This window comes from Mastigoproctus giganteus, chromosome 11 (assembly GCF_048544385.1).
Source record: "Mastigoproctus giganteus isolate SK-2022 chromosome 11, ASM4854438v1, whole genome shotgun sequence".
NCBI lineage: Eukaryota > Metazoa > Arthropoda > Arachnida > Uropygi > Thelyphonidae > Mastigoproctus > Mastigoproctus giganteus.
This window is the reverse complement of record NC_143585.1, coordinates 72696293-72719769: the sequence shown is the minus strand read 5'-3', so window position 1 is coordinate 72719769 and position 23477 is coordinate 72696293. Positions and strand designations below refer to the sequence as shown.

The 23477-nt window shown below is 35.9% G+C and overlaps 1 protein-coding gene across 5 annotated transcripts in view; it reads right to left on the bottom strand.

Moving 5' to 3' along the window:
• Positions 1-23477, bottom strand: part of Kdm5 (Lysine demethylase 5) — a 589167-nt gene that overhangs the window by 55229 nt on the left and 510461 nt on the right. For all 5 annotated transcript variants that reach the window (XM_090384917.1, XM_090384920.1, XM_090384918.1 and 2 more), the window contains 2 exons: positions 17190-17349; positions 648-877 (listed from right to left, as the gene is read on the bottom strand). In XM_090384917.1, the coding sequence (XP_090241043.1) occupies positions 648-877; positions 17190-17349 (390 nt within the window). The remainder of the gene's footprint in view (positions 1-647; positions 878-17189; positions 17350-23477) is intronic.

Genomic DNA, 23477 nt, shown 5'->3' with positions numbered 1-23477 from the left:
AGCAATTCTTGAAAATTATGATTTAATGCACAGTTTTGAAGGAATTAAGTGGCAAAAATATTTTGATGGGAAAATAAAAAAAAAAACACTTTTGCCACTTTAAAATCCCCCTCACAGTAGTGCCCCAACACCTGCTACAATGGACAAACATTTTCAAAAATAATTAATCAGAATTAACCATGTAAATTCTTATGTTTATTCTTTATCTATATATATCTATCCTGTATAGTACAGTAAATTTGCTTAGAGAATTAACAGCTATTTGGCATTTTTAATTTTAAATTCTAATTCTTTTAACATTCAGTCAAAACAATCTAATTTAGCTATAAAATTGAGTCCATATAATATAGTATCAATCTCTGTTTACTTATTCTTGTACACAATTTTATAGAACCCATAATCCAGGTCTGAAGATGACTTTCTACACAGAAGTTTGAAATGGCCAATTTATTTAGTAACTGGAACTGTCTGGGTCAAATCGTGTCAACTTGACCATATCATGATATTAACTAATTAAATATTTCATGTGGTAATGTGTCTTTTATTAAACATTCACACTCAGTAGTACTCCATGCAATGTCCTTGAATTTAATTAAGAAACATTCCTGTTTCTTATTTTATAAAATAACATTAATCGTAATTGTTACCTCTAACTCAGATAACGTTCCAACTGATGTAAATGGATCTCTTCCCACTCTTGTGGCTTGCAGTATTCGCCAGATATGTTGTGTCTCATCCAATGATACTTCCAATAGGTCTCCCTCCATCATTAATTCTTCCAGTTGAGCTTTAGATACATCTGTGAGGTGAAGTACAGGTGTTTCTAACTGTCGAGGAATTAAAGGGGACTTACGTGTATGTTTTCGTGGAGTTGTACCTGTTATTGTAAATAAAAATTTTAGTTACTGTTAATTTTAATTAATTAATTTTTAAGTAAAATGAAATCATCTTTATTTTTAGCAAATTTTATAGATAAGGTCTCTGTGTTATTCATACATTTGGTGTCAGAGACTACCATGTTAGTGCAGCAAAGATAAGAGTGATGCACACATACACAGGAACTCCCTGACTAACGTAAGGGTTGCGTTCCACGGAACGCTACATAAGTCGGGGAATTTTCCCATGCTTGTGCAACACTCGCTGAGTTGATTGAATCAAAAAAGAAATGTTCAACGAACATGTAAATAGAATTATTTATTGTATTTATTCAATTTTTTATCGCATGCTCAGGAAAAATTACAAAAGCGTGCAATTTGAAAAAATTTCAAAATTATAAAATTACACAAGGAATTATAATGTCAGTAAGTTTTACTTCTGGAGCATTGTTGACAGAATCAACGTCTTCAGCTGATAAGTATGCCGCTGCGGAGGTTGACAGCTGTGGTGATTTAGAAGCCGCTCAATGTTATGAAAGAACATATTAATGGATGACTGGATGGTGGCTTTTTTCTTTTCATCGAAGATTTCTTTGTAGCAAGCAAGCATATCATTTGCCCCTCTAACTTTTAAGAATCGTTTGTCAGGATCCATCTTCTCAAACCTCGCCATTGACATCTCTCTGGTGATGAAGCGTTTCGGCTCCTCATTTGGTTCATCTTCAGCTTTGTCGGCATTTTCTTCTTTCACTATCACTGACTGTAAGTCAATAAGTTCTTTGTTAGATAATTCCTTCTCTTCTTCATCTATTAATTTCTCCACGTCTCTGGCATTAACCTCCAACTGAAGTAGCTCTGCAACCTTTACAATCTTATCTGTAACCGCTTTATATGATTCATCTTTTTAAAATCCTTCGAAGCCTTTTACGTGCCGTGGGCACATTTTCTCCCAAGCACCATTAAAACAACTTTTAGTAATTTCTGCCCAGGCCTTATTAATATTTAAGATGGCATGGTAAATATTGTAAGATTTCCAAAAGTCTCTTAACGTAAAATTTTTCTCACCATCTACTGCAGACAATGCCTGAGCAAATCTGTGTAAATAGTATGCTTTAAAATTGGAAATAACACCCTGATCCATACATTGGATGAGTGAAGTTGTGTTTGGTTGTAGAAATGACTCTCATGTTCGAATTGAAATCATATAGATGCGTAGGATATCCAGGAGCATTATCTAATAGTAGCAAAATCTTGAAAAGAACGTCGCTGTCTTTACAATATTTTTCAACCTCAGGAATGAAGCAGCATTTAAACCAATCTTCACTCAAATAGATATTGTTATCCATGCTCTTTGGTTCGATCAGAAATGCATGAGAATTTCCAGAATGGTACACAAGTTAGTTAGTTATTTGGTTTTTAGGAGCAATGGCAACTAAGGCCATATTGCTCCGGGATATGTGGTGGTCATTCCCTGACCTTTCCGCATCCTCTGTATTTGGTGATGACGGGCTCAAACCCTGGTCTAATCAAGAAGCGTGTGCTACACACTGCTGCTCCTTCCCACCTGGCTACGGAGGCGCCTGGTACACAACTAGTGGTTTTAATCTGTAATCTTCTGCTGCATTAGCTCCAAGCAAGAGCGTGGCCCTATATTTTGACGCCTTGAAACCTGGCATTGTATTTTTCTCTTTGGCAATGTATGTTCACTCTGGCATTTTTTTTCCAATACAGCAGTCTCATCAACGTTAAAAATCTGCTGCATTGAATAGCTGCCTTGATCAATAATTTTTTCCAGTGCATCACAAAATTTCTGCAGCAGCTGGCGATTTCACCGCATACTTTAACGCTGTGGAAACCAGCGCAATGCTTGAACCTATTAAACTACCCGTTGCTTGCCATGAACTTGGGTTGGGGTTCGCCGTACTTATCCTTATAAATACTTGTTGCTTTTGCTTGAATGTTCATTAGACTCAGGGGCACTCGCTTCTGAATCTGATTTTCCATCCATATTATTAACAGCTGTTCCATCTTCGATATAGCACCCGAACGCTGTTTTGTGGTCACTGTTGATCTTAAGTGCGTTAATCCTTTGACATGTTCTTTTATATGCGCACTGTCCTTTAAAATAGTATTCTCTGTTGAAGCAGCGAGACCTAATTCCCATGCAGTAGATGAAAAACTTTGTCCTGCTTCTTAATCATTTTCATCTTCATTTCCTAGCACTGCCAGCACTTGCACTTTCCGTTGGTCGCTTTCCCTTCACCAGTGTAATATGTAAATAGGAATGAAGAGAAGTTTCTGAAAATTTGTATTTTATATGATTGAAGATTTCAGTGAATGGGGAACATATTTCACCATAATAGCTTAAAGACCCACAGAATTGCAGTTATCGGTATAATCGCAAATGCAATCAGATCGAGTTTACTACCTGTTTATAATTAGATGCACGAACAGAAAAGTCCAATAAACCGGAAAGTGCAAATGGTTTTTGTTTTATGGTCGTGACCTCCAGAAACGTGCTTTAGAAAATTATCACAAAGGCGTTCAAAATTGATTCTTATAACGAGAACATATGATAACAACGAAAGGGTAGCGCAATTTCCATTATAAATATGACCTTTTAGAGAGATAACGAGCTTAGTAATATTGAGAAATTTTCAACTTCCAAGAACTTGGAACGAATTACAAGAGGAAAAAAAAAAAAAAAAAAACTGTGTTATTGGGTTCACATTATGATATTTTCACGATACCTTCATTTATTCCTACAGGATGCACAATATATTTCCACGAATTTTTTAAGTTTACACCGGCCGCCAAAAACTTACATAAAGTCGAGTATTACATAAGTCGGGGAATTCCTGTAATCATATTCAAATTATTTATTTAACCACATACCACAATGTTTCTTATCAACACAACTATAATTTACAGAATTGTCACTAGTATGGACAGGAAGTTATACTCCTGGAAAACTCAAGTAAAAGCTGTATATTCTTCATTCATATACTTTTATAAATAAATGTCTGGCAATTTTTCTGAATGAAGGTGAAATTAGGTAAGCATATTAGGACAGACTGTAATAATATACAGGAACTCCCCAACTTACGTAATACTCGACTAATGGAAATTCTACTTTATGTAAGCTTTTTCCGGCCGGTGCAAACTTAAAAAAAATCGTGGAAACATATTTTGCATCCCGTAGGAATAAATGGAGGTATTGTGAAAATATCAAAATATGAATCCAATTACACTTATTTATTTTTTTAATTCATTCCATGTCCTTGGAAGTTGAAAATTTCACAATATTACTAAGCTATTTATCTCTCTAAAAGGTCATATTTATAATGGAAATTGCACTACCCTTTCATCGTTATCATATGTTCCCGTTATAAGAATCAATTTTGAATGACTTTGTGATATTTTTCTAAAGGACGTTTCTGGAAGTCATGACCAAAAAAACAATATGCACTTTCTGGTTTATTGGGCTTTTCTGTTAGTGCATCTAATTATAAACAGTAGTAAACTCGATCTTATTGCATTTGCAATAATACCAATAACTGCAATTGTGTGGATTTTTATGATATTATGGTGAAGTGTGTTCCCCTTCATTGAAATTTTCAATCATATAAAAAACAAATTTTCAGAAACTTCTCTTCATTCCTATTTACGTATTACAATGATGAAGGGAAAGCGACCAACGGAAAGTGCAAGTGGTGGTAGTGCCAGGAAACGAAACAAAATTTATTTAGAAATGAAGATGAAAATGATTAAGAAGTATGAAGCAGGACAAAGTTTGTCATCTATTGCAAGGGAATTTAGGTCTCGTTGCTTCAACAGTGAATACTATTTTAAAAGACAGTGCACGTATAAAAGAACATGTCAAAGGATCAACGCACTTAAGATCAACAGTGATCACTCACAAAACAGCGTTCAGGTGCTATATCAAAGATAGAACAGCTGTTAATAACGTGGATGGAAAATCAGATTCAGAAGCAAGTCTAATAAACATTCAAGCAAAAGCAACAAGTATTTATAAAGACATGAAGGATAAGTACGGCAAACTGCAACCCAAGTTTGTGGCAAGCAACAGGCGGTTAAATAGGTTCAAGTATCGCGCTGGTTTCCACAATGTTAAAGTGTGCAGTGAAGTCGCCGCTGCCGATTCTGCAGCTGCAAAGAAATTTTGTAATGTGTTTGAAAAAATTATTCATGAAGGCGGCTATCCAACGCAGCAAATTTTTAACGTTGATGAGACTGCTCTGTATTGGAAAAAAAAAAAAAAAAAAAAAAATCAAGGCGTCAAAAGATAGGGTCGCGTTCTTGCTTGAGCTAATGGAGTGGGAGATTACAGATTAAAACTACTGCTTGTGTATCATTCTGGAAATCCTCGTGCATTTAAGGGCATGAATAAAGCCACCCTACCCGTGCATTTCCGATCGAACCAAATAGCATGGATAACAATGTCTCTCTGAGGACTGGTTTAAATAATGCTTCATTCCCAAGGTTGAAAAATATTACAAAGACAACAATGTTCCTTTCAAGGTTTTGCTTCTATTAGATAATGTTCCTGGACATCCTATGCATCTAGATGATTTCAATTCGAACGTGAGAGTCATATTTCTACTGCCAAATATGACTTCACTCATCCAACCTATGGATCAGGGTGTTATTTAGAATTTAAAAGCATACTATTCACACACAACATTGTATCAGGCATTGCCTGCAGTAGATGATGAGAAAAATTTGAAGTTAAAAGACTTTTGGGAATCTTACAATATTTACCATGCCATCTTAAACATTAATAAGGCCTGGGCAGAAATTACTAAAAGTTGTTTAAATGGTGCGTGGAAGAAAATATGCCCATGGCATGTAAAAAGCTTAGTAGAGGAATTAGTATCAGGAGATGAATCATATGAAGAGGTTACAGATAAGATTGTAAAGGTTGCAGAGCTACTTCAGTTGGAGATTGATGCTGAAGACGTGGAGGAGTTAATATAGGAAGAAAAGAAGGAATTATCCAGTGAAGAACTTATTGACTTGCAGGCAGCAACAGTGAAAAAAGAAAATGCTGAAGAAGTTCAAGATGAACCAAATGAGGAGCCGAGACGCTGCATCACCAGAGAGAGATGGAATGGTATTTCGTGAAATTGCATCAGCAATGGCAAAGTTTCAGAAAATGGATCCTGACAGCAAACGATTCTTAAAAGTTAAGAGGGGTGAATGATATACTTGCTTGCTACAAAGAAATCTACAATGAAAAGAAAAAAGCCACCATCCAGTCATCCATTAATATTTTCTTTTGTAAGGTTGAGCGGCCGACCCCTTCTAAATCTCCACAGCCCTCAACCTCTGCGGCGGCGGCGTACTTATCAGCTAAAGACGTCAATTTTAGCAATGATGCTCGAGAGGTAAAACTTACTGACGTTATGCCTGTCTCCTCTCTTTTTTTTTGTAATTTTATAATTTTGAAATTTTTTTTAAATTGCATGCTTTTGTAATTTTTCCTGCACATGAGATAAAAAATTGAATAAATACAATCAATAATTCTATTTATATGTTCGTCAAACATTTCTTTTTTGATTCAATCAATTCAGCGAGCACAGTTGCAAGTGCTGCACAAGCATGGGGGAAATTCTGACTTACGTAGTGTTCCGTGGAATGCAACCCTTACATAAGTCGGGGAGTTCTTGTGTGTGTATATATATATATATCAAATTCTTTTATTGCCCAAGGTAATAATAATAGTTATGGAAATGTCCAAAGACAGGCTAACCAGAGGGGGGGTCAAAAGAATTAAAATGGAATAAAATATATAAAGCTAGACATCAATTATGTAACCAAGATAAAATGGTATCAACTATTTAATGATTGCATTATTTTTACTGGTTAAACTGCAAAACCAAAAGCCAGAGTTTTTATGCCGCTGAGCCATATCTACTTTAATCCAAAGAAAGAGCCCATCTACTTTAATCTGGTAAGATCATATTAGAGTAGGTGCAATGTTATGTATTTGGAAGGAATAGAATTTTGCAACTGAGTATATCAAGATAAAGGAAATCATCTCCTGCTGCAAGAAAGTTTCAGCAAAATACTGTTGGATTTCCATAAAGTTCTATTCAAGGCTCTGTTATAACCTCTCTAATGACTAAAAAGTTTACCTTGAATTTTACTGATGATAGTACACTACATTCCACTTTCCAGTTCAACAAACCCTATTCTGCTCAAACAATTACAACTTCTAGAATATCCACCAAGAGTTCCTTATGTGCTCATCTGGTAATTCTCCAGTGCTAGAAGAAAAATCTCATTAACTCCAAGCCAAGGCTTGTCTTATTTCTTTCAAACAAGATTCTGCTGCTTCCATGCTCATCATCAAGATCAGTCAGATTTCTAGTGATCAGATATCTTTTTGGGAATAATGCTGGCTTCTAACCATATCTCCGTGTAATTTTTATCCTCAGTGCATGGAATGAGTACCACTTTGCATGCTTACAACATTATTTTTTGTTGTGCAGCTGGGCACCATACAAAAATAATTAAAAGCAGTTGTTTCCTTTGGGGATTTCCATACTTTGAAAAAGAGAAATTCTGCACTTTGACTTTACAACTTAATTGCTAGGTAATTGTGACACCTAACCTATGTAAAGAGAGCAAACTGGACATGGAACTGGAATAAAATGCAACCACATTTTGTTCCAGTTCTATGTCTTTATCTTTTTCCTTTCCAACCTTCAACATGACATGCAGTATTAAAATACTATAGGGTTCAATGCCTTTGTATTTAGGGTTATAAAAAAAGTGATGTTTGCCAGTTTGTATATTCAGTGGGATAAAAAACTGGAGGAGAATTACACTGAGAGATGTGGGTGAATTTTTATGGGATTCTTTAGTACAACAACTAATTTAGTCAGAGTGCACAAGTACATACAGTACTAGATCTGATCTTTATTATATATTAGGGTAGAAATTTTTTAAGAAATTTTAAATTTTTTTTGAAAAATTCTTAGAAATTTTTTTTTTTTAAATTCTAGTGTGTACTGGTTGATCCTAGGGAATGATAACAAAATATCCGTTAAATAAAAAATAATAAAATAAAATAAATAAACTTAAAATATCTATTACAATTATGCAAGTGTAAATTCTAGTATTCCTCTAGTATGATCTTCAGTTTTTATCTGCATCATTGATTATTTTGAAGAAGTAAAGCCATAAAAAAAAATCTCTGTGTTGGTGTATAAAACACAATGTATGCTTTGCTCATGTATTGATTCTCACAGTTTTCCTTTCAAGTTGAATGGAAATTCACCACCAAACTGCCTGTGTTTGCAGCCATTTAACTGGATTTTTTTATTGATTTAATTTAGCAGTTTGGGGGTGGGGGATGTGATCAAAGGAAAGAATGCAAAAAACTATACTGTAGCATAAATCCCAATTAGCATTAGTAGAGGCACATGATGCAAGAAAGCAAGCTTATACAGCATCAGCCAAAAAAAAAAAAAAAAAAACGCCTTCCCATTTCACTAATCCATTCATTCCACATATTTGAATAGTTCTGCCTTGAATTTAGTTAAGCTGTCAACTTCCACAACAACAGATGGAATTTTGTTCCAGCAATCAACTACCTGCTGGCTAAAGGCAAACTTCTACACATCTATTCTACAACTGTCTTTCCTCAGTTTGAATCTATGCCGCCCTCAGGTTTGTAATCTGAGCAAGAGGAAGAATCCCATCAGCATTGAGCCTGCTCAATCCATTCAAGGCCTTATACAAGTCAGTCAGATCGCCTCACAGGCACCTAGTTTCCAGAAGCTGCAATTTGCAAAACTTAAGCCTTTCTTCAATTCATTGTTGCCCTTCTCTGTATTCGTTCTAGCAACTCTACATTCTTCTTAAAATGAGGCTTCCAGACCTGTACACAGTACTCAAGGCGTGGCATGACCATTGCTTATACAAGGGGATAATCACCTCCTTATCTCTGCTCACAAAATTCCTGTATATCATTGACAAGACTCCATGACCTACTCTGGCAGCCTGTCTCACTCCCCAGAAAACTTCATATCTGACTGCACAATTACCCCCAGGTCTCTTTAATTCTCCATTACTCTGAGTGTAATACTGCATAGTTGATACATTTCTCTGGGATTATTGCTACCCATATGCTGTACTTTGCATTTGGCACTTTTCAGAAGTGGCAACGTTTCAGTTGCCACTTCTCAGTCCATCTACCCAACTTTTCCAGATCTTGTTGCAGCAGTATACTGTTATTAACAAACCTGCCAACCTTTGTATCATCTGCAAATTTTGATGTTAAGCTCGATATACCTTCATCAATATCATTTACAAATATACAAAACAATAATGGGCCCAACATCTTAACCTGGAGGACTCAACTAATAACATTAACATCTGAAGAGTAGTGTCTATTGATTACCACTCTCTCTCTCTCTCTTCTCTCACTCAACCATCAGTTTATCCACAGCAGCAACATTGCTCTTAATGCCACACTGCTCCAATCTGTACAGCAGCCTTGTATGTGCAACTGTATTAAAAGCTTTCCTGAACTCCAAGTATATGATATCAAAATTATTTTTTGCCTCCAGTTCCTTTGTGACCACATCATAGTATCCAATCAAACTGGTCAGACAAGACTTCCCCTTGACAAACCCATACTGTTTCTGAATTATTACTGCTGTCTTGTCTAAATGATCCTGCAATGCTTCTTTAACCAGTGACTCCATTATTTACCCTGGAACAGAAATCAAACTAACAGGTCTGTAATTACTCATGTCACTCTTTGATCCCCCTTTGTGAATTGGAGATATATTTGCACTTCTCCAGTCCATGAGGACTTCCCTCGGGTCCAAGGATGCTCTCATAATTATGGCTAAGGATTTGCTTACTTTCCTTGCTGCCTCCTTTAATATAACTGGATAGATCCCATCCACCCCAGGTGCCTTTCTTATGTTTAAATTCAACAATTTCTCCTCCACTTTGCTCTCAGTTATTACAAAATCATTTAGCTCCCTGTTAGAGTTCGATAAATATTTGGCCCTCTCTTTCTTGAATAACTCCTCATGTGTGAATGCAGATGCAAAATACTCATTTAGTTCAACAGCTGTCTGAGAATGATCATCTACAGTCAAATCATCGATATCAAGTGGATCAATCTGATGCATCCCCTTCCTTTTAGAGTTTATATAAATAAAGAAGCCTTTGCTGTTTTTCTTTGCATCCTTTGTCTGTCAAAAAATGCGATCAGCATTGTCTTGATCCTAGACTTCTGTAAATGAAACTTTCTGGGCTTTTATGATTTTTTAAGTGTGCTGTATGCTCTGAATCATACTGAAAACACCCAACACTTATCTTCAATGACAATACAGTGGAAGGAATTAGGATTGGCTTGACACATCTGGATGAAATCTTTGCATGATGGCACTTTTGCTCTGAATCATACTGAAAACACCCAACACTTATCTTCAATGACAATACAGTGGAAGGAATTAGGATTGGCTTGACACATCTGGATGAAATCTTTGCATGATGGCACTTTTTGTTACTTCTGCTCATCTGTGAGGCTGTATGGCACAAATTTTGTACAGAACTTTCTTCCCACTAAATCTTCATGGAGAATGTGAAAAATTGTCTCCTTCATCATCATCATCATCATCATCAGCCATTTTCAATCCACTGCAGGATGAAGGCCTCTCCAGCAACTTTCCAGTTCCTTCTGTTTTGAGCACTGGACATCCATTTACTACCCACAAAGTCATGAATTTCATCTATCCATCTCCGCCTTTGTCTTCCAGGATTTCTTCTAGCTCCTCTTGGATACCATTCTGTTATTTTCTTAGTCCATCTGTCATCATGTCTTCGAGCTATGTGTCCTGCCCAAGACCATTTTAGTTCTTTAGTTTTGATAAGAATGTCCTTTACTTGAGTTTGTTGCCTAATCCATGTGTTTCTCTTCTTATCTAACAGTCTTATTCCCAATATGATTCGTTCCATTCTTCGCTGTGTAGTTCTCAGCTTCTCTTCCATTCTTTTGGTGAGTGCCCAAGTTTCACTTCCATAAGTCATGATGGGGAGTATACATTGGTCCATTATTTTACATTTCAGACAAACTGGGATATTGCTCTTCAGTATGTGACTATATTTCCTGAATGCTATCCATCCAAAATTTATTCTTCTCTTGACTTCCAGCCATTTATCATTATTACAGCTAATAACTTGTCCCAGATAAGTATATGACTCCACCTTTTCAATTACTGCTCCTTCAATCATTATTTCCCTTTCTGTGGCATACTTGTTCATCATTACTTTTGTTTTAGCCATATTCATCTTTAGTCCAAAATCCTTACTAGCTGTGCATAACTGATTAAGATTTTCCTCTAATTCTTTGGGATCATGGCTTATGACCACAATGTCATCTGCAAATCGTAAATGGTTTAGGTACTCTCCATTCACATTGACTCCTTTCTGCGACCAGTCTAATCTTCTGAAAGCTTCCTCAAGGGCAGCAGTAAACAGCTTCGGAGATATTGTGTCTCCTTGTCGAACTCCTTTCTCAATTTTAAATTTCCTACTGTCTTTGTCTAGTCTAATAAAGGAGGTAGCACTCTCGTATATTTTCTTCAAAATCATAATATATGGGGTATCAATGCCTTGTCTTTCCAGTGCCCGAAACATTGCCTTATGCTGTATGGAGTCAAATGCCTTTTCATAATCCACAAATGCCAGGCATAATGGTATTTTATATTCATTTGCTTTCTCCATTAGCTGTGATATTACATGAAGGTGATCCATAGTTGAGAATCCTGTCCTAAAGCCAGCTTGCTCTTTCGGTTGATTCTCATCCAGTATTCTTTCTAATCTGTTAGTAATGACCCTTGTGAACAACTTGTAGATGTGGGATAGCAAGCTAATTGGTCTATAATTTCCAATTTCTGATTTATCTCCTTTCTTATGCAGCAAAACTATGATTGCATTATTCCACTGCTTAGGCGTCACACCTTTTCTAATGCACTTTGTGAAGAGCCTTGCCAGTTTTTGTGTTATGTCTCTTCCTCCCAATTTTAACAACTCTACAGTAACTTCATCTTCCCCCGGGGCTTTCTGATTCTTCATTTTCTTCAATGCATGCTCTACCTCATCAGGAAGAATATTGGGTATGTCGTACGTGTTGCTACTTTGCAATCCATCTTCCCCACTGCTGGCATCATTCCCCTGCTCCTTGTATAATTCTCTATAGTAGTCTTCTGCTATTTGAATTATGCCTTCTCTGCTGTTTATAAGTACACCATCGCTATTCTTCAGTTTCAGTATCATTTGTCTTTCTGTATTACTGCTCATGGCTGCTGATTTAAATCCTTTGTTTTCCCTTAATGCTTGTTCTACTTTTCTTGTGTTAAATCTTCTTATGTCCTCTCTGAGTCTCTTTCTAATGGCTTTGCATAACTCAGTATACTCGATTTTCTCCCTGTCAGTGTTTTTCTTGCTTTTCATTTGTCGTCTTCGGTTCATCATGACAAGTGTTTCTTGACTAATTTTTTCTTCTTTGGATTTCTTTTTCCCTATAGGTTTCTTGGGCTTTATCACTTTCAAAAAGTTGTAATATTCCTCGTCGATATCTTGGTCCTCAGCAGTCTGCAGAAGCTCAAACTTGTTCTTAAGTTCCAGTACATACTGCTTTTTCTCCTCCTCTGTTATTTCAAAGACCTTTGTATTATTTACTCGAGTCAGTTTTTTCCTTTCCTTTCCTACATCTATATCAAGTGTACATCTTACCATTCTGTGATCACTTCCAACATTTACCTTATTCAGGACGGTAACATCATTCACAATATATCTTCTGTTAGTGAGGATGAAGTCGATTTCATTAGTAGTTAATCCATTTGGACTCTTCCATGTCCACTTTCTGTTCACCCGTTTCTTGAAAAAAGTGTTCATTACTGACAGTCCTTGAGATTCTGCAAATTCCACAAGTCTTTCACCTCTTTCATTTCTTTCACCAATTCCAAAATTTCCTATAGTTCCCCTTTCTGTGCTGTTTTGTCTTTTTCCAACCTTAGCATTGAAGTCTCCCATAATAATAGTGTAGTGGGTTTTCTGCTCATCTAGAAGAGTCTCAATTTCAGTGTACATTTCTTCAACCTCTTCATCATCATGGCTCGATGTTGGTGCATAAATCATTATAATCTTTAGCTTGTATCTCTTAGAAATCTTGAGTATTAGTTTTGACACTCTTGGTGATGTACTTTTGAATTCCAAAATGTTGTTTTTAAAATCTTTATGGACCAGAAACCCAATTCCACCTTCACTCCTTTCACTGTTTCCATTGGTGTACAGCAGATTTCCACTTGATAAACTTATAAGTGATTCATTTCTTCTTCTTGTTTCAGCCAAACCGATGATATTCCAATTCACATTTTCTAATTCCTTTTCCAGCTCTAATATCCTGTCTTCACCGATGAGTGTTCTTACGTTATAACAGGCCAAGTTCAATTTCCGTGCATGGCAGCCTGGTCGTACCCAGAGATTCTTAGCACCCTCTGCTTCCACTCTGATCCTCTCGCTGCCGTAAGAGGGAGAGTGAAAGCTGCTGGGGACTGAGGGCCATTTGTATTGTTGTGCTCTCATTGCTGGAGGGTTTGGTCTTTTCCTCTTCACGCTGACCAGGCGTCTTGTCTCCTTATTCATATCCAATTCATCAGCCATTATTATGACAGTCAAATGATGATTTTCTGCAACAATTTCCTGAACTTTTGCAACTCTCTTCATTTTGAGAGGTTGATAGATGCCAACTTCTTGGGCCACTGCAAACAAACATCCTCATGTCTGTCTTTGATCCACATATCATTTTAACACACTAGTATCACAGCATTTCATCAACATAAACAGTTTTTAACATTTCATATGTTTATTTTGCAGATTATCCCAAATAAAGTTTAAAGCAAAATTTGATATCTGTTCATTGTTCTACTGCAAAATTGTGACACAACATTAAAGTTACTAATGAAACTGGTTGTCATACTTGCAGCCTGTCAGCCTACTGGACAATCTCTATACCACAATCTATTGGAGGAAGTTTGAACTACAACATACTACCTCCATTTCTTTTCAAACTGATTGAATATTATGGCAACAGAACCAGTCTGGGAACTTCATAGTGTGTGTGTGTGTAGCACTGTGCTATTATTCACTATTACATAATTTGTAAACTCTCAGGAGTGGCAGCCTTTGTCTTTTTTTTTTTTGGTAGTTGTTGGCGCATGGGCTTCTGTGGCCATAATGCACCTCCCAATGTTTTTGCAGTACTTTGATCCAAGCCCGAGGCGGGAATCGAACCCGCGACCTTTGGGTTACCAGGCAGGCACTTTACACACCCGGGCAGCCTTTGTCTAATAAATACAACATAAGCCCTATGGGCCATTGAATTAATTAATGAAAATAAATTCAGCACCACGCTTATCAAACTCTATATTTAAATTGAACATAAGAAAGGCACCTGGGGTGGATGGGATCTATCCAGTTATATTAAAGGAGGCAGCAAAGGAAGTAAGCAAACCCTTAGCCATAATTATGAAAGCTTCCATGGACTCCATGGTCAGCATGGAATGGAGATGTGCAAATGTGTCCTCATTCAGAAAGGGGGATCAAAGAGTGACACAAGTAATTACAGACCAGTTAGTTTAACTCCTGTTCCAGGAGAAAATAATGGAGTCGCTGGTTAAAGAAGCAATGCAGGATCATCTAGACAAGACTGCAGTTATAGTTCAGACACAGGCATTCCCCGACTTTTCCCCCGAAGTTTTTGCCGGCCAGTGCAAATATATCACAAATATATTTGCACTGGCTGGTTCGATATATTTACAATATATCAAAAATATCACAAAGGCGTTCAATTTTGAACGCCTTTGTGATATATTTCTAAACCACATTTCTGAAGGTCATGACCATAAAACAATAAAAACAATTTGCACTTTCCGGTTTATTGGGCTTTTCTGTTAGTGAAATCTAAACTCAATCTTACTGCATTTACAATAATACCGATAACTGGAATTGTATGGATTTTTATGATATTATTGTGAAATGCGTTTCCCCTTCAATGAAATCTTCAATCATATAAAAAAAACAAATAAATTTTCAGAATCTTCTTCACATTCCTATTTACTTATTACAATGATGAAGGGAAAGCGACCAACGGAAAGTGCAAGTGGTGGCAGTGCTAGGAAAGGAAACAAAATTGATTTAGAAATGAAGATGAAAATGATTAAGAAGTAAAAGCAGGACAAAGTGTGTCATCTATTGCACAGCAATTAGGTCTAGCTGCTTCAACAGTGAATACTATTTTAAAGGACAGTGCATGTATAAAAGAACATGTAAAAGCTATTAGTAATTGGGACAAATCAGATTCATAAACAAGTGCCCTGAGTCTAATGGCCATTCAAGCAAAAGCAAGAAGTATTTATGAGGATATTAAAGATAAGTATGGCAAACCCCAAGCCAAGTTCATGTCAAGTAAAGGCTAGTTTAATAGGTTGAAGTGCCGGTTTCCACAACATTAAAGTAAAATTTTTGTAATTGCTCACTTTGTACACTTTTGCAATTTTTTCTGCACGAGATAAAAAAAATTTAATAAATAATTCTATTTACATGTTTGTTGAACATTTATTTTTTGCTTTAATCAAATTCAACATGCATAGTTGCGAGTGCTGCATAAGCCTTCAAGGAAATTCCGACTTATGTAAATTTTCGACACAGAGTTCTGCTCGGAACGCAATCCTTACTAAAATAGGTGAGTGGCTGTACTTGGATTTTAGGAAAGCTTTTGATACTTTGCACATGGAAGGCTACTGTACAAATTGGAGCAGTATGGCATAAATGGCAAGTTGTTACAATGGATAAAAGGATGGTTGAGTGAGAGAAGATAGAGAATGGTAATCAACAGTCACTGCTCTTCATGGATTAATATTTTTAATGGAGACCCCCCCAGGGTTCGGTGTTGGGCCCCTTGTTGTTTTCTGTATTTATCAATGATATTGATGAAGGTATATCGGGGTTGTTAATGACAGTAATGATAGTACACTACTGGGACAGGATCTAGAAAAGTTGAACAGATGGGCTGAGAGGTGGCAACCGAAGTTTAACATTGACAACTTTAAATACTGCATATGGGTAGCAGTAACCCTAGAGTAACATACCAACTGGGTGGTACTACACTCAGGGTAGTGGAGAATGAAAAGGACCTGGGAGTAATTGTGGAGTCAGATATGAAGTTTTCTGAGCAGTGCAGACAGTCTTCAAAAATAGCTCATAGCATCTTGTCAATGATATACAGGAACTTTGCTAGCAGGGATAGTTTGAAGCTGATTGTTCCCTTGTATAAGGCAATGGTCAGGCTACACCTTGAGTACTGCATACAGTACTCAAGGTGTAGCCTGAGTACTGCATACAGGTCTGAAGGCCTCATTTTAGGAAGGATGTAGTACTGCTGGAATGAGTACAGAGAAGGGTAACAAGATTGGTGAGTGGAACAAAAGGTTGGTGTTACCAAGAAAGGCTAAGTTCTACAAATTGCAGCGTATGGAGACTAGGCATCTGCAAGGTGATCTAATTGAGGTGTATAAGGCCTTGAATGGTTTGAGCAAGCTCAATGCTGATGGGATTCTTCCTCCTGCTCAGATTACTCACCTGAGGGGACATAAATTCAAATTAAGGAAAGACAATTGTAGAATAGATGTGCAGAAATTTGCCTTTAGCCAGTGGATGGTTGATAGTTGGAACAAACTTCGATCTGTTGTAGTGGAGGTAAACAGCTTAAATAAGTTCAAGGCAGAACTAGACATACTTTTGGAGTGAATGGATGGGTGATGCTCTGCTAATGCTAATAAGCATGTGTATATGCAAATGTTGTCATTTCTTTTGGAACAAGCTTCGTATATATATCATCAAGAAATTACAATTTTTATATATTAATGTTAATAACCATCTTTTTTAATTTCTAAATTCAGATATAGTTATAAGAGCACCAGAGGAGTATCAACCTTCTGTGTTTGGAACTATAAAAAATGATGAAATGAGAAAGTATTTTTACTTAATTTTTAAGCAATACATTTTAACTTCTAAAATTAAAAATTATGAATTCCTTGTTATATTAAATTGACAGTAAGTACATCATGCTTCATAAGAGGTAGTCAGCAGGAATGAAGATGATCCCGAAATTTAACTGCTTATATTATGTTAAGTGCTTAAAATCAGCAGCTTGTAATTTTTTTAAATTAACCCCTCAATTTAAATGTAAATATTATAATTTACCTGATGTAGATTTTGAAGCTGAAGAGTATGCATGTTCCAAGTTATAGTTAACAGGAACTTCTTGGTTGTCGTTTTGTTTTTCTTCTTGATTAGAGGAAATACCAGTTTCACCATCTATATCAACTGTGGTTTCCACATCCATTACTACTGTAGTTTCACTCTAAAACAGGAAAAAAATGAGCACTTCTTTAGAAATTGTAGGGTTTTAATCACATAGGTTGGTGTTTATTTTTTTGTTTTGGCTAAGAAATTTTATTTCTAGTAAAGCTGTAACTAATTTAAAACTCTATGAACATAATGGTATAGCTTAATACATATAACACAAACTTGATAGTGAAATATGTGTTACTGCATTTAGATATCTATAATTTTAGTGTAGTATTCTCAAGTTAACTGAATTTAAACAGAAATCATACCTCAAGACTAGAGCAGCAAAGCAGTGGGAGTGCTGTGGCTCAGAGAAGAACTAAAGGGGATGGTTCCCCCTACAAATCATGGCCTTAAGAAATGTGCTACTTGTGAGAAGTTTGCAGACCTATCTGGAATGGGACATGGTACAGCCAAGGGGGATGTCTTTGTGTGTGTTCAGCGCTGAGGAAGTCATGCATGAACTCAGCATTGTGATGGGTGTTTATGAGAGCCTGAGAAACAGATTGGCTGTTCCTGAAGGAATTAAAATGGGGGGCCAATCAAGCATTCAGCTGCCCAACTCAATGGCAGAGCCCTCACTTGTGCATCAGGCAACACAGTGGCAATCCCAAAGCCAGAAAGTGCTGGGTCCCATAGGAGATAGTTACTGTTGGCGACTCTATTGTCAGGAAATTGGGAAATATATAGTGCAAAATTGATAGGCAGAATAGAACCAAGGTGTCTGTCAGTGGCAAAAGTAGATAACACTGTAGAGCATATTTCATCGATTAAGGGCACAAATGGCAATACTGTTGTACACCTTAGTGATATTAAGAATAGGAAATCTGAGGAATAACTTAACAAGTAGAGGGCAATGCTAGGAAATAGTCTGAGTTAGGTTTAAATTTGAAAATGTCTGCAATCCTGCTCAGACATGATAGGATGGAGAACATGTCATATGTCATTCGATGTTATTTTATTTAATTATTTAATGTCCTATATCACTTAATGTCAATTTATTTATGTCTGTAATGTATCTGGTTGTTATCATCTCTGTAGGTGTCAACCCCTGGCTTTTTTGGCCACAAAAGGGACATTGCAACACTATCCAATTTTGTAATTGTTACAATTGAAGGTGGTGCAATAAAAGATTCTTTCTCTACATGTTGAGAGCTTTGACAATCAGTTTGGCCCAGGAGAGACTGTGCAAGGATCACAGGGTAGAATTTTTATCAGCGTGGCCAGTGTTTAGTAACAAGGCAGAGAGTTTTCACAGGCATGGAATACACTTAAATATAATGAGTGTGAGAATACTCACAATGCTATGGAGGCAGTGATAGATGGATCACAAAACTGCTATTTTGACAGGGAAATATAGACTAATAATATAGAATAATACATAGACTAATAGATTAACTAGAGCCACAGTCGAGGTGAAAGTAATTCTTGCACTGCTTCTAATGAAATATGCTGCAGCCTGGAAAGCAAGATGTCAGGGATTTCAGGCCCTGGTGTGGGTTATTATGTAATAAAATACCTGGGCTGTGTTAGGATCAGGGCCGCCGCAAGTGGGTAGGCAAGGCAAGCGTCGTTTACAGGTGACAGTTCAGGAGGGTGCCAAAAAACTTTTTGACATACAAGTCGAACTTGTGTTTAACAAACTTCTTTATAGCAAACTTTTCTATTTAGCAATATTTTTTTGAATTCCCCCTTGGTAATTACATTTAAAATAATTTCCGTAGATCGAAGAAAATTTCCATATAAAGAATGGATTACAAAAGACAACTGGGAAAGCATTGTTCACACCTCTGGTTTTCATGCAATTGAGGCAATTAGTGCTGCAAGCACAAATTAAGAGTCAAAGGGTTTACCATCATGTAACTCGTGGTACTCATAAAATCTATCCAACCGCTTGCCCCACACACCCAGGAATCGCACTGGTCATCTGAATAGTTAACGTTTACCAGTATTCAACATGGCAATCAAATAATTCATTTGAAATAAATAGAGTACACGAAATTGAAGACTTACGTTAATTTGCTTATTATCTAGATAGATCTGTTTCATATTTATATTTTGCAGGGTTATACTCCAGAACATGTGTACAACCCCCCACTCACTGCTTTATCCCCTCTCTGCATGTTACTGGGGAATGTCACGTGACATCACAATATGTTGCAGCTAAAATAAAGAAAAAACAGCAAAACGGCAATTTTTTTTTTTTTTTTTTTTAAATAGCTAACAAAAATTAACACCACATACAGTCACTGATTCTTCTAGGCGATTTCACATGCATTAACGATGAGAATTGCTCATCACCTCAACAGAAACGCTTCTTTTTTTGTTCTCGGGGCTGTTGTCCCTACACCCCTGCTAATATAAAGAGAACCTGATACTAACAACTCATACAATTAAAGCGAAAAACATCAAATTGTCAAGAAACTTGAAAAAAAAAAAAAAAAAAAAAAAAACACCTCATCAGTCCTCACATGCCACCTGGTACACTTCATCAAACATTCGCCACTGAAAACACTTGTATTCTGGAGCTAATCAACTTCACACTCATACATCATTCAATTGCAGTCTTACATTAATTCATCCTTTTGCAAACGAAATAACAATAACCGAGGGCAGCAGAGCGGCACGATGACAATTAAACAACAGCACGATAATTTCACATTACCCACTAAAATCAGAAGCGAATTTGCATTTAATCAAGCAATCAGAAACGCAAAATGAGGTAAATTATGCATTCCCAATAATTAGCCAATCACAGAACTTGACACGCTCGCAATGGAGATATCCATATCCTGGAGTTCAGCCACAATAATATACAGTATGTGATACTATTTTTAGCAAGGCAATGTATGTATAGTGTTCAGGTGATCTTCAAAAGATTTATATGAAAATAGTAACTTTTTAAAACTTACTGAAACAATTGCTAAATTTGATCCAGCAATGGCAAAACATATTTGCCATATTCAGAAATCTGAATCGAAAAATATTGTGCACTATTTGGGTGATCAAATACAAAATGAAATTATTTCGATAATTTCACAAAATATTACAGATAAAATTCTAGAAATGACTAGAGAAGCTAAATATTTTGCTATAATCACTGAAGACAAAAATAAAATTAATCCAGTAAGGTACTAGTAAAGTGCTAAATAAAAAAAATAAAATAAAAAAAAGGATTCTGGTATATATGAAGCTCTTGAATGTCTATAATCAAGAGGGAATATCATGGAATATTTTAAGAGGCAGTCCAAAAATTTCTCAATTCCACTAATAATATGGCTGCTATCATTGGCATTGAAGAAGATTCGTTGCCAGAAGTAAGTGCTGTAAGGAAAAAGATTGCAAAAATGTAATTTCAATTGTTAAAGTAGAGATGAAGCATTTGCATTAGTAGGGGCATATGATGCAAGAAAGCAAGCTTATACAGCATCAACCAAAAAAAAAAAAAAATTCCCATTTCACACAACCTAAAATGTTTGTCCAGTTCTTCCTTGAATTTATTTAAGATATCAACTTCCAGTGAAAAATTTATAGTAAACCTTAAAGTACCATATTAATTACTGAAATCATTAATATAGCAATGGCTTAATTTATCAGTACTCCCCTCACGAGATGAGGTGAGTAATGATAATTAAGGCATTGTTATATTATTGATTTCAGCCATCAACTTCCACAACGACAGATGGAAGTTTGTTTCAACAATGCTACCCGCTGGCTAAAAGCAAATTTCCGAGCATCCATTCTACAACTGTCCTTTCTCAATATGAATTTATGCCCCCTCAGGTTTGTAATCGGGGCAAGAGGAAGAATCCCATCAGAATTGAGCCTGGCCAACCCATTCAAGGCCTCATAAACCTCAATCAGACACTTCGCAGAATTTAAGCCTTTCTTAGTAAGAGCACCCCTTTGTTCTCTCACCAACTTTGTTGTCCTTCCCTGTACTCTTTCTCCAGACCTGCACGCAGTACTCAAGGCATGGCCTGACCACTGCCTTATACAAAAAAGTAATAATGAGCTCCTTCTCCCTACTAGCAAAATTCCTGTATATCATTGACAAAACCCCCATGAGCTGCTCTGGCACCCTGTCTGCATTGCTCAGAAAACTTCATGTCTGACTGCACAATTAACCCCAGATGTTTTTCATTCTCTACCATCCTCAGTGGCAGAATACCGTACCACGCAGTTGGTACGTTTCTCTGGGGTTACTTCTACCCATATGCAGTATTCTGCATTTGTCAATGTTAAACTTCAGTTGCCACTTCTCAGCTCATCTGCCCAACTTTTCTAGATCTTGTTGCAGTAGCATACTGTCATTGCTATCATTAACAACCCTGCCAACCTTGGTGTCACCTGCAAACTTTGACATTCAGGATCCGCAACAAAATTTCAAAATGATTTTTTTCTTTCAAATTATGGACACAACAATTTTCTCGTTAACTGAAAAGTTTACAAATATGAAAGAACATGTACAAATATTTAAAATGTTATATAATATTTCTGAATTAAAAAAAAAAAAAAAAAAAATGGTCAGATGGTGATATATTAAATCATTTACATATTAAGTTAAGTGACATTTGATTGTAATGAGTTGGATATTGATGGTTTAGCATTATCTGAAGAATTTAAAGAGTACATCAAAATATACAGTAGACTCTTAATTTTCCAGGATAAATGGTAAAAAACAAATCCCGGATAATCCAAAAATACAAAAGTCCCCGACATACGTAAGGATATGTTCCAGGACTTATTAACTCATCAAGTTTTACATAACTCGGGAATGACTAATAACATATTGCTACTATGTTATTATTGACAAATCTGAATTCCGCACGATACTTGTTAATATGTTTGGCCATTCTGATACATCCTTATTATAATGATTCCTTAGAGATTTAACAGATGCACCGTTTTCAGATTTTTGAATAATTTCAAGTTTTGTTTAACAGAAAACTCTTTTGCGTTTACCCATCATTTTCGTGATTTCTAAACAAAAAAAAAAAAAAAAAAAAAAATTACTATAAAAGAAATTCCAACATCCCTGACATAACTAACGGAACATAACAATCGATGTGATGCACTAAAACAAAGTAAACAATTGGTCTCTCTTTTTGAGTGGTGGGTGTGAAGACAGCGGGGATTGCAAGATAATAGGTTAAATTACGCTAATCTCCCAATGACGACTTATAATGCCACTTGTTGATTATTTACAACTTGCAAAATATCTGTTTATACCTATTCTACTTATTACTTGAATTTTTTTGATTTCTGTTTGATTTTTTTTTTTCTTTTTCAATTTGGAGTCTTGAAGTGTCCCGGTTAATCCGATCCCAGTTAACCGAGAATCTGCTGTAGTAAAAACAATATTATTCCATTTCAATTTTTACAATTTTTTTTTAAAAATCGATTTTACAGATACTTTTCCAAATGTAGCAGTTGTATTAAGAATTTTTCTAACTTTAATAGTTTCCTTGCCTCAGGTGAGCAGTTCAAAAATTATTTACAAGCGACAATGTCACGACTCTATAATTTGGCAATAATTTCAACAGAAAATGATCTTTTGGAAAAAATAAACATAAATGAAATAATTAATAAATTCGTACATTTTAAAGCAAAGAAACAAATTTGCATAGTTTTTTAACACTCTCATTTTCCTTTTATTTTATTTTTGTAGGTATGATTACTGTGATTTAGAATTTAAAGTTTGTTTCCACAATTTCAGAATGATTTTGTTATTTTTGTTTGTTGTTTCATTATATTATATGTGAGTTATGTTGTAATTCTTTTCTTTTTTAATAAATTAATAATAATTATTTACACCTCATTTTATTTTTTTAATCCAAATATTTTGAGGTGGCAAATTTGATTTTGCTTACTGGCGGAACATAGGGTCGTGCGGTCCTGGTTAGGATAACTAAGAGTCAGAACATGTATACTTGCATGTACACTAATGCATTGTAAATAAATTTGATGAACTTGAAGTACTGATTAAGTCATTAAATGCAGACATTGTAGGAATAGTGGAGACATGGTGCCACTCAGACATAAGCGATGCTGAATTTCAATATGGGGAGTACAATACATGCAGGAAGGAAAACAAAGTAGGGTTATGTTCTTAGTTAAGAAGCATATTAAATCTCAGGC